The sequence below is a fragment of the Balaenoptera musculus genome, chromosome 11 (genome assembly GCF_009873245.2).
Source record: "Balaenoptera musculus isolate JJ_BM4_2016_0621 chromosome 11, mBalMus1.pri.v3, whole genome shotgun sequence".
In the NCBI taxonomy this organism is placed as follows: domain Eukaryota; kingdom Metazoa; phylum Chordata; class Mammalia; order Artiodactyla; family Balaenopteridae; genus Balaenoptera; species Balaenoptera musculus.
In genome coordinates, this window is record NC_045795.1 from 56,919,820 (window position 1) to 56,932,171 (window position 12,352).

At 42.1% G+C, this 12,352-nt stretch overlaps 1 protein-coding gene across 5 annotated transcripts in view; it reads right to left on the bottom strand.

The window, feature by feature from the left end:
- Positions 1-12,352, bottom strand: part of LOC118904423 (zinc finger protein 660) — a 31,559-nt gene that overhangs the window by 11,838 nt on the left and 7,369 nt on the right. The window contains exons 4-7 of one of the 5 annotated variants that reach the window (XM_036870520.1): positions 11,950-12,041; positions 11,416-11,545; positions 7,610-9,016; positions 1,547-1,631 (exon numbers count right to left, since the gene is read on the bottom strand). In XM_036870520.1, coding sequence (XP_036726415.1) covers positions 1,627-1,631; positions 7,610-9,016; positions 11,416-11,545; positions 11,950-12,041 — 1,634 coding nt within the window. In that variant the 3' untranslated portion in view covers positions 1,547-1,626. Of the gene's footprint in view, positions 1-1,546; positions 1,632-6,817; positions 9,017-11,415; positions 11,546-11,949; positions 12,042-12,352 lie in introns of those variants that run through there. The other 4 variants (XR_005021985.1, XR_005021984.1, XM_036870522.1 and 1 more) reach the window with 4 other exon arrangements.

A 12,352-nucleotide genomic window follows, 5' to 3' on the forward strand; every position in this document is an offset into this window, starting at 1 on the left:
AACCAAGACCTGATGCAGCCAAAAATAAAACAAATAAATAAATAAATATTTTTTAAAAAAGATCAAAGGATACTTCAAAAGTATAAAAGTGAATGGGACGTTACTGCCATACACACACACACACACACACACACACACACACACGGCTTTCATGGGCATTAAATAATTTAAGCCTCAGAGTAATTTTATGGCTCAATGCTGTCCTTATTTTTATTTATTTTTACTTTTAGTTTTTTTGGCCACGCCATGCAGCTTGTGGGATCTTGGTTCCCTGACCAGGGATTGAACCTGGGCCCTCAGCATTGAGAGTGTGGAGTCCTAACCACTGGACCGCCAGGGAATTCCAATGCTATCCTTATTTTTAGATAAGGGAACTAAAGCCTGGATATGTCAAATGATTTGCTTATGGTTGCACAGCTAGTAGTGGACAATTTGAAACTTGGACTGGGTTTTCTGACAGTAGATCCTGTGTTCTTTTGTCTACTGCCACACTACCTCAAACTATAGATTGCAGTTCTTCTAAAAGGTGTTGAGTTATAACAAGCTGTCCATAATCCCTTTTTACCTTTTTCAAACTTTATTTTGAAACTTTCAAACATGCATATACCCTCTAGCTAGATTCAATAATTGTTATTTTGCCATATTCGCTTTTTCTCTCCACACACACATACACATTTTATTTGTTGTTATTGTTAGCTGTTTGAAAATATGTTGAAGAGATCATGAGCCTCCAACCCTAAACACTGCAGCATGCATCTCCTAAGAATAAGGACATTCTTCTACAGAAGCAAAATATAACTGTCAGATTTAAGAAATCTAAACAACTGTATATTATCATCAAATGGGCCTACTATTAAATATTACATCCATTCCATATTTAGTGTCTCCATTGATCCCCAAATATCTGCTACAGCTTTTTTAAAAAATTCAAAGTTCACTCACTGCATTTGGTGGTTGTGTTTCTGAAGTCTCTCTTAATCTACAACAGCTGAGCAACTTTTTTCATTTCACTGACTTTTCAAAGAGTCTAGGTCAATTGTCTTATATAGTGTCTCACATTGTACAAATCAAAAATCAGTGAATCTGACTTATTTTCTCATCATATCCCCCTATATTTCCTGTAAATTGGAAGGTAGGAAAAGAGGCCTGATTAGATTCAAGTTAAATCTTTGCTTCACTGGTGGTGTTAGAACGTATGCATTACATGCCATCCTTAATTTCTTTTTCTTCTTGTTTTGTATTTTGTGTGTACATTAAAATTTCTCCATAATAAAAAGTAAAAACAAAACATTAAGGCTGGCAGTGGGGGGAATTAGGGGGAGGGATAGGTAAAAGATAGGGAATCTCTTTTTGAGGTGATGAAAATGTTCTAAAACTGCCTGTGGGGATGGTTGCACATGCATGTGAATATACCAAAAATCATTGAACTGTACATTTTACAAGGATGAAGTATATGGTATGTGAATTATATTTCAATAAAAACGTTAAAAACAAAAGTCAGGAACTCACCTCAGAGAACCATTCGTGTGCCTGCCATAGTGCTGAAATGTCCAGGTTTCAATAGAGAGTAAAATACAGATTGAGGAGCCATTTGGAAGACAACCCAGGAGGCAGTGGCCACAGTGTTCAACCTAGGGGGAAATGTGTTCACTTAAGAATAAGGCCAACTCCCCACATTAGCAGGTCAATCCAGACTTGCCCTTCAGTTAAACTGATATCATGGGCTACATTTTGTCCCCCGCAAATTCTTATGTTGAAGTCCTAAATCTCAGGACCTCACAATGTGATTATATTCAGGGATAGACCCTTTAAAGTGGTAATAAAGGGTAAATGAGATCATTAGGGTACATCCTAGTTCAATACCACTGTATAAGAAGAGGAAATTAGGACATAAACTAACAGAGGGAAGACCATGTAAAGAAAGAAGGAGAAGATGCCCATCTACAAGCCCAGGAAAGAGGTTTCAGAAGAAATCAACCCCGCTGACACCTTGATCTCAAACTTTCAGCTCCAAAACTGTGAGAAAATAAATTTCTGTTGGTTAAGCTACCCAGTCTGTGGAACTTCGTTATGGCAGCCCCAGCAGACTAACACACCCAACTTCCTTGAGAAGCAACATACTTCCTTGAGAAGCAACCAATTCGTGATTCCCCCAAGAAGAGGAAAAGGGATGTTCCAGAACCTGGAGATGCAGAGCAGGTGGCATGTCAGAAGATGGCTTTACCCTTGATATTAATTATGGGCCAAGACATTATAGCTTCTTGTTTGGGGGAGGGCAGGTAGAGCACAGCTTTAGCTCTGCCTCAATGCAAGATATTCCTGACTCTTATTCGAGCATATTGCTCTGGGCAAATCAGAGGCCCCCAACCAGATGTGCAACTTCTCTAGTTCTTGCAGATTTTTGGGAATTGCCCAGCTGTTCCTGATTCTACAGTTCAAATATCCCACATATCCACTCTCAATGGAAACCTCAGGGAGCCCCTGAGAAGTGGTGAATTGTCTAGAGTTCTTCTAATGGTTCTCTTTTGAAAATCTTTTAAATAACTCACTATCTCATTATTTCAGTGCTGCTCATTAGGACAGATGTTGACAACGGATAGCGTGGTAAGTGCACAGCTTAGCCTGGAGAATACAGTTGCCAGTGGCTTTAATTTTAGCACCATAACAGCTACCATGACCACCTTCTTCATAAATGGCCCCTGTAGTAGGCTGCACATACCTCAAATCCTAAGGGCACCAGTAGTGTGGCTCCCCAGTGAGAGCTTGAGTGTCATCGATTTTTGCTCATTGTTGAGGCAGCCTGACTAGAGGTTTCACTAGTGGCCTTTTTCTGAAATCAGGTCATGCTGATTTGCCAGGGTCCCTACAGGTATGGTGTAATTGCATCATTCTGTTCCCTCCTTCCCTGGGGAGCAACACAGACAGTCTCAGAGAGGGGATATAGCATTTTTCAATCTCATCCAAATGGAAATCAAAGTATAATGTATACAACCTGGTGGATGAGCATGTACCTATGCACCCCGTGGCCCTGAACATGCAGCCGTTGTTACCACTCCTCATTTAATCTTAGAGGAATATATATTGTCCTGTGATTACTCTGTCCTTTCATCTCATTGTACTCAAATCTTGGGTGACTGTTGGCCCTGTCCCTTTCCATCCACAATCCATATGGCAGCAGCTTGGGAAACTTAATATCTTGTAAATGCATCATCCATACACAAGACAATGCAACTGGAAGGGACTTGGGGGAGATGCCTGTTAGATATCATAAAATGCCAACTGTACATACATCTCTAGAAACGTTTAAGTCATTGGACTGCGCCACCTAGGGTGGAAAAACATTATGTTTTCAGTCAGCTGCAAATTCCTAACCAAGAGTCACAGATCAGAAAAGGGGGTGGAACACCAAATATTTCTCTCAAACTGTGTTTTCACGCAAGGTATTCACAGGTCTTGAAAGGGAAAGCGCACACATCCTACAGGGCATCCACCTGAGCAAAGTACAGGCCGTTGGTCCTGTGCATATATTAGTGGGAGGACTGTCGTGGTTCAGTAAGGAATCAGTCTACAGTGTCCTATCCTGGGTCAAATACCTGTACCACAAGGTACTTGGAGCCAGCTGACATCATAACACCTTCCCATTATCCCCCTTGGGCAAGAGTTTTACAAGGCCCCATCAGGCTAGAACACATCCTAATGTTAGGGATAGGGGGTTTGTTTTTAATTTTCTATAGAGCAAAAGCCACCCTGTGGGTATTCACAATTTGTCCCTAACACCTAGAGTATCCTTTGTAAGACTCCAAGAGGTCGACAACTTCACAGAAATGTCTTCCAGCATGGGACAGTACTCGTCAACTTGTCGGCACCCAAAATCTCTGGACCTTTCTTACTGGTCTTAGAAGCTGAATTACCAGGGTTTGGGATGCAGACTATAGCTGTGGAATATTTTCTTTGTGTGTAACAGGTAAGAGGGTAAGTGTCCAGCTCCTAACACCTTTACCACCACATTTGGTCACCTGAACTATCTCCTGGGTATAAATTTTGTCTGATTTTTTTTTTTAATTTTTTGTTTGTGCCGCGCGTCATACAGGATCTTAGTTCCCGGATCAGGGATCGAACCCGTGTCCCCTGCAATGGAAGCGTGGAGTCCTAACCACTGGAGCACCAGGGAAGTCCCAAACTTTGATTTTTAAAAGTAAATTGGGAGCTCTATCACACTGCTTACTGTAATTCTTTACTTGCATTGTGGACTCATGAATGGAGCAGAAGCCATGTGCTACAACTAAAAGCTTTTCTACACTTATTCCAGGAATAATATTTTTCAAAAACGTGTACAAAATAATAGAAGCTCTGGATGAATGATTTCTTGCCCTCTAAAATCCAAAACAGATTATAACCCAGGTGGGTTTTGCTATGTCAAACAAGAAATAAACTATAACCAAGGCTTTCCCACACACAAATAAGTAGACTTCCTTGTAAGCATAAAGTCTCTGGTGGATGTTTCACACAACTGAATGTTTTCTCACACTTATCTCAGGAATAGTTTCTTTTCTCAGTTTGGAGTTGCCGAGGTAAAATAAAGTCTGAGTTGTGACTGAAGGTTTTTCCACATTCAGTTCTTTTACAACAAAGCTATTTGCAACAGGTAGAGCACATGGAAGGAGCCTCCGCTGTACCCATAAAGTGAAGGCTGAGCGAAAAAGAAAAGAGGGCTCTGGGTGGAAGGTTTGCAACCAGATTAGCAAAATGTCAAGCTGCTCCTTTACTTCTTTACTGCGACACAGCATATTAGTAATATAAATGTATAACTCACCTTCTAGCTCCAAGTCTAAACAGACGATTTTAACAGCATGCAAATAGAATATAAAGCAATTCAAGGAAAACCCACTTTCCCTATCTTGGGGCAAATATTGTTGATTAGTGAAGAAAAAGACAAATGAAATATGAGGCTAATAAAAAGTCTCTGCAACTTGAAGCAGTAAAAGGACATATGAAAAATATATATTCAAGGGACCTCCCTGGTGGTCCAATGCTTAAGACTTCCCCTTCCAATGCAGGGGGTGCGGGTTCAATCCCTGGTCGGGGAGCTAAGATCCCACATGCCTCTCAGCCAAAAAACCAAAAATCATAAAACTGAAGCAATATTGTAACAGATTCAATAAAGACTTTAAAAATGGTCCACATCAAAAAAAAAAAAAAAAACTTAAAAAAACCCCCAAAACTTGGCAATCATGAAAGGAAAAGTGAAAGGAAACCAAAATGTAAAACATTATGGATGGGGCTTCCCTGGTGGTGCAGTGGTTGGGAGTCCGCCTGCAGGTGCAGGGGACACGGGTTCGAGCCCTGGTCCGGGAAGATCCCACATGCCGCTGAGCAACTAAGCCTATGTGCCACAACTACTGAGCCTGCGCTCTAGAGCCCACGAGCTACAACTACTGAAGCCTGCAGGCCTACAGCCCGTGCTCCACAACAAGAAAAGCCACTGCAGTGAAGGGCCTGCGTACTGCAGCGAGGAGTGGCCCCTGCTCACCGCAACTAGAGAAAGCCCGCGCACAGCAAGGAAGACCCAACGCAGCCTAAAAAATAAATAACTAAATAAAATCTATAAAAAAAATTGTGGATGAAACACAGCTCTAACTACATATACAAAAGAGAGTAAAAGAACTTTACAGAATACTAGGTGCAGCTTTATGCCACTCTTTGACAGTCCAGTAGAAAGGATGATTTCCAGATACAGATCACCAAAATTTACACAGAGGTAGAAACTTAAAGAGGGCAGTAATTGAAGAAATCAAAATGTTGCTAAAGATTTATGCTTCTCGGGGCGGGGCAGGACAAAAAAAAAAAAAAAAAGACTTGTCCCTCTCAATTCCCTCATCCCCCAAAATGGATCAAGCCCAGTTAATTTTACTGTTCAAAGAATAATTCCCACATTATTCAAACTCTTCCAGAGTAATTAAAGAAAAACAAATACATTTTGCAAGGCAGGCAAAACCTTATTAGTAAATTCAATTTAGTTCTGTACTTAAAACATCATGAACAAATGAATTTTATTCCAGGAGTGCAAGGAAATTTCATTTATCTAGAAACTTGCTCCCCCTAAAATTACAAAAATAAAGGACATTATCTGTAAAATTACACTCGATTTTTTTTTAAAACGTGGTAGAACTTAAAAACCATCATAACAAAAACTCAAAATACAAAACAATTGTAATTATTATAGGGTATAGTATGTGCCAAGCACTGTTTTAAGTGCCTTACACTTATGAACTAATTTAACCCTCACAGCCCTGAGGTAGCTCCATTTTATACATGGAAGAGCTAGACACAAGGAAACTAAATGACTTACTCAGGATCACACACATAAGAAAGTAAGAAGTCAGGATTTGAACCTAGAGTACCAGGCACAAAAATCTATTCTCTTAACTACTGTATTATATTGCTGCTTCTAAGAATAGGAATAGGGACTTCCCTGGCGGTCCAGTGTTTTAGACTCTGAGCTTCAGATGCAGGGGATGTGGGTTTGATCCCTGGTCAGGGAACTAAGATGCCGCATGCTGTGCGGAATGGCCAAAACAAACAAACAAAAAAATAGGAAAAGAAGGAAACTTCCTAAACACAATAGAAAATTTATCAGAAACCAACAATGAAATAACAATAGTGAGACTTCCAGGGGTACATGTAGAAGATATCAATGAGGGCTTTATATGAGATATCCTATGAAGAGATGTCACCTCTATCTTTAGAAGCTTCTAGTCTGGTTGGGGATGGGGGGAGGGGAGATTGGTCCAATTTAAGGATGATTCAATTACAGAGCTGAGTTTTCAAAAGGTATTTATTAAACAACTACCATATAAAAATTATTATCTATATACTAAAAGAAACAGATCCTCAAAGAGCCTATAATAAGTTGGTATGAACACATATGCATTAAATTGAGAATAATTTACAATGCAATTTAACAACAGTTGTACACATAGCACCAGCTAACTCAAAGCACTGAGGTCCAACGAATAGCAGTTTAAGATGAATGAAGACGTATTTGAAGAAGAAAGTCTTTCAGAGATGAGTTGGATCTGGCAGGTTCTGAGGGACACAGATTAGCAAAAGAAAAGAAAAAAGATTTTCTAGACAGGGAACATATGTGATGAGGGACTATATTAGAGTAGAAGTTCAAAAAGTAGATAAGGAGGGCCACAGCCAAAAGAAGGAAAGAATGAATCAGTACCTTGGAGAACGACTTTATGTAAATGGTAAAATGGAGGAAGTGGAACAGAATAAGGAAATATCTCTGTCCTTGAGAAGTACACATTCTGATTTTGGGATGCCTAAGTAAGAAATGAGATAGATTTTTAAACAGATGAAAAAAAAGAGAGAAGGAAAGAAATCTACAAGTACATGAAATGTGTAGTCCTTAGTGGGGAAGGACCATACTGTTACTCCCACTCTCCCACCTTTGTGACCACCAGAGAACATTTAGGGAATGATCCAATTTGATTAGTGGTTCCAAGAGGAGACCAGGGTGAGCATACTTCTTATATAGAAACCTTAACTCAGAGCTCCTTGCTGTCTTAGAGAATCACGTCTTAAAAAACAGACCGAGCCAGACCTGAGTGCTTTTCTCCAGTGTGAGTTCGCTGGTGGTGATTGAAAGTAGAACGCTGACTGAAGGCTTTCCCACACTCAATACATTCATAGGGTTTCTCTCCAGTGTGAACTCTCTGATGCACAATGAGCTGTGAGCTGTCACTAAAAGCCTTCTCACAATCTTTGCATTTATAGGGTTTCTCCCCAGTATGAGTTCTCTGATGTACCATAAGACTGGAGCTGTAACTGAAGACCTTCCCACATTCATTACATTCATAAGGTTTCTCACCAGTGTGAATTCTCTGGTGTATAATAAGATGTGAGTTTTGATTGAAGGATTTTCCACACTCTTTGCATTTATAGGGCTTTTCACCCGTGTGAAGTCTCTGATGTCGAATGAGACATTTACTCAGACTGAATGCCTTACCACACTCATTACATTCAAAAGGTTTTTCTCCAGTATGAATTCGCTCATGGTCAACAAGTTGAGAGTTCTGATTGAAGGCTTTACCACACTCACTGCATTTGAATGGTTTTTCCCCAGTGTGGAGGCTCTGATGTCGAATAAGACATTTACTTCGACTGAAGGCCTTGCCACATTCATTACACTCATAAGGCTTCTCCCCAGTGTGGATTCTCTGATGGTCAATAAGATTTCTGTTGGAACAGAAAGCTTTCCCACACTCATTACACTTGTAAGGTTTCTCACCACTGTGAAGTACCTGATGATGGACAAGGCTTTTACTCCAAATGAAGGCCTCCCCACACTCATTGCATTCATAGGGTTTCTCCCCAGTATGGGTTCTCTGGTGGTCAATGAGTTGGGAACTCTGAGTGAAAGCTTTTGCACATTCGTTACATTTATATGATTTCTCCCCATTATGGAGTCTCTGGTGTTGAATGAGATGGGAGCTGTGGCGATAGGTCTTTCCACAATCACTGTATTCATAGGGCTTTTCCCCTGTGTGGATTCTGAGATGGACTATGAGCTGAGAGGTCTGCCTGAAGGTCTTGCCACACTCATTGCACTCATAGGGTTTCTCTCCAGTGTGGATTCTCTGATGCCCAATGAGGTGAGAACTCTGATTAAAAGCTTTGCCACATTCATCACAGTGATAGAATTTCTGTCCCTTCAGAATACCCTGATGTTCTGCAGGACTTGAGGACAGATCTGGATGTTCCTCAAGTTCCTTATATTCATCACATTCATCTTTTGTGCATTTATTTTTATCCTCCTGTGTTATTTCCAAGAAATCACTCTTCAGTCTGCTCCCTTGTTCACCTGAGGGTTGAACTTCTAGCTTCTCTAAAGCCTCTTCACAGGCATCTCCAGCTTCTGGTATTCCTGAGGTCCTATCAGATGACTCCAATTCTTCAGAAATTTCCTGCTTTGGACGCAACTCTGAACTCTCCATCCTCTTCTCACCTGCTGCCAAAAGAAAGAAGAAAACAACTGTTACTCACTCTTACCCTACTGAGGAAATGAACTATCAGGAGCCTATGTACCTAAAAAAAATTCATATTATGGGTAAGGAATGAGGAGACACATTGAGAACAGGAGAGAAAATGAAAAAACAGCTCAAATTTCTCTTCATGGACAGAAAAACAATAAGGGGAAGCTGGTCAGTGGAGGAAGGCAGAAGAAGAGCTATCAGGACAGAGGGATGCTGAGCCAGCACAGCCACGTGAACAGGCCAGTTGAAAGGCAAGAGACCAGACTGTAAAGCATGGTGTGATCTTCCAGAAGTCACTTAGATGTGACGTCTCCTTAGTAAAATGATGAACCCTAAGATCCTTTCCAACCATGACATTGTACGGTTCCACAGTTCTCAGCAAAGATGTTGGGGAGAGAGACTGGTGGCAAATACCTCAAATCGAATATGAGAAACAATGTGGGCAAACCTGAGAGTAGAAGGGAAATTTATATTATGAGGATATGATTAGGAAAAAGTGTATATAAAGGAGTGATTCTGGTATAACAGGACAGTGACAATATTTGGAGAAGCCATGGGTAGAGAAATACTGGGGAAAAGTATTGAAGGGGAAAGCAAAGCTATAAAATTGGGCACCCCTTAGTCCCTGGAGCACTGGATTGGTAAGTACAATACTGCACTCCTATAAAAACTAGGAATGGGGCTGCCCTGGTGGCGCAGTGTTAAGAATCCGCCTGCCAATGCAGGGGACACAGGTTTGAGCCCTGGTCTGGGAAGATCCCACATGCCGTGGAGCAGCTAAGCCCATGTGCCACAACTACTGAAGCCCGCACACCTAAAGCCCGTGCTCCATAACAAGAGAAGTCATCGCAATGAGAAGCCCATGAACCACAACAAAGAGTAGCCCCCCCAAGCCGCAACTAGAGAAAGCCCGTGCGCAGCAACTAAGACCCAACACAGCCAAAAATAAATAAATAAATAAATAAATAAAACTAATGGCGGACTTCCCTGGCAGTCCAGTGCTTAAGACTTCGCCTTCCAATGCAGGGGGTGCGGGTTTGATCCCTGGTTGGGGAGCTAAGATCCCACATGCCTCTAGGACAAAAAACCAAAACATAAAACAGAAGCAATATTGTAATAAATTCAATAAAGACTTTAAAAATGGTCCACATCAAAAAAAACCCCAAAAAACTAAGAATGGCATCAATAACTTGAAATATAAATCAAACATGTTTTTGGTATCTAGATAATCAGGAATCATAAGGAAAGTGAGCAGTCGAATATTTGCTTTTAAATTCTAGGATTTTTCAGTACAAAAACTGGGAGAAGGCAGAGCAATTATGGTTATAGCTTAAACTAAAAATGTTGGTTCCTTTCAATGACATCTACATCAGGGCTATAAACCTTCATGCTAATTTAGTGTGTGCAAGTTGTAGATGTCTGAATCTCTCACTTCTGAGCCCACCCTCTCCAGAGTAGGCTACTGTCCTACACTGGTCAACCCCAGAACCTCTCCTGACAACAGCTCCTTCCAGGAAGCAGCCCTGCCTCAGTCATTCTGAAGGAGAAGCTGAGGCAACCATGCTTTGTGCCAAACAACCCAGCTCATCCCATGATGGACAACAGGTGACTGGAACAGGGCCAAGCACTAGACGCAAGTGTAGCTTATCTGTAGATTAATCATCCGCCTCTGTGCAGCCAGGACCAAAGTTCTGCTCAAACAAAGATGATATTTAATGGCTGAACCACCCGTGGAGTTCCTCTCTACATAAATTCTGAACTGAAGGTAGGACAAGATGAAGGAAATTACAAGTAGAAGCCCAAGCTGAAATGGTGCATGGAGAAACGGCAAGCCATCGGGAGCCAAAGCAAGCAGAACGTGTGAGGAAACAGAAAGTCTAACTAAAAAGGAGCTCTGACGGGGACAAAAGATTCAGAGTGAAGAGAATGGGTATCAGAGGGAGGAGAAAACAGATACACAGAGCACAGCTGTCTTACGACACTGGTGTAAAAATCCTTTCACTTTTGCTGCTGTGGCTCCCAGGCTCCCAGGTCCCTACAAGGCTTTGTTTCCTGAAGTCTGGTGTAGCTGGTCAGTTTGTTCTAGGTTTCCATTCTTTTAGCCTTATTCTAAGTAACTTAGCTCATTGCTTACAACAACTGAGTGGCTTTCTATTCCTTCCAACTACAAACTCTAACTAAACCAGCCCAGCTCAATTAATAAGAAAGTAAAAAGAATGTTAATAACTGATAAAGTGGATGATGATGTAGAAGCGTTCATTATACTATTCTCTCCACTTTGTCTCTTTATATTTTCATAATAAAAAGAAAAAGAATATAGCAAAGAATATGTAAAGAAGGCAGACTTTAAGTTACTGGGTAACAGAGTCATTACCCAATGAAGCCAGGCTGCAGCAATTTTCCAGCATGATGTTCCGGTACAGGGCTGCTTTCTGGCTGAGTGCCGGACCTTTCCACTTCTTCTGAGTATAGTCCACAGACAGGAACTCGAACTCTGCAGCCTCCTGGAATGACAAGCTTCTATTGCTCAAGGACATTCCCAGCCTGGAAAGCAGTCATTAGGGGCACCAAGAGCACAGGGTCGGGGAACCTGGTGGTAAAATGGGCGGGGGGGGGGGGGAAGGGAGGGAATCTGGGAAAGACAGATTAAAAGGACAAGTCCAGGGAATTCCCTGGTGGTCCAGTGGTTAAGACTCAGTGCTTTCACTGCCATGGGCCCAGGTTCGATCCCTGATCGGGGAACTATTATAAGATCCCACAAGCCGTGGGGTGCGGCCAAAAAAAAAAAAAAATCTAGGACAGGACCAGCTCCAGGGGAAGCCACAGGAGCAGACTCAGAATGGGCCAGAGGCCCGGAGATGAGCTCTAGCTATTCCTGGGCCACAGACTTGGAACTCAGGAAGCTCACCTGGGGCCTGACCATCCGGAGCACCGTTGCCGCTGCTTGGTCTCCTACGTTCCCCACTTGGGGAAGGGCAGGCACTGGGGAAGCATGCTGAGCTGAGGGAGGAAAGAAAGCTCTGAGTGGGACCAGCCCTGCTCTTGGCTCCAATGAGGTCTGTATCCCAGCAAGTGGATTCAAGAGAACCCAGGTGGCTCCACACACACGGGCCCTCATCCCTGTTCCATAAAGGCGTTATCCTTTGTGAGCTGTGAACTTTTCCTGGAGGCACAGAAGGTCCCTGTTCAAACCGAACTGGCGGCTCCTTCCAGCCCTCTCTCTGCCACTCTCGGAAGGAAGCTACATTTCTGACCACCTTCTCTCTCCCGTGGCTTCCCCAGCAGCAGCCTGCCTGGTCTCCCCCTCACCT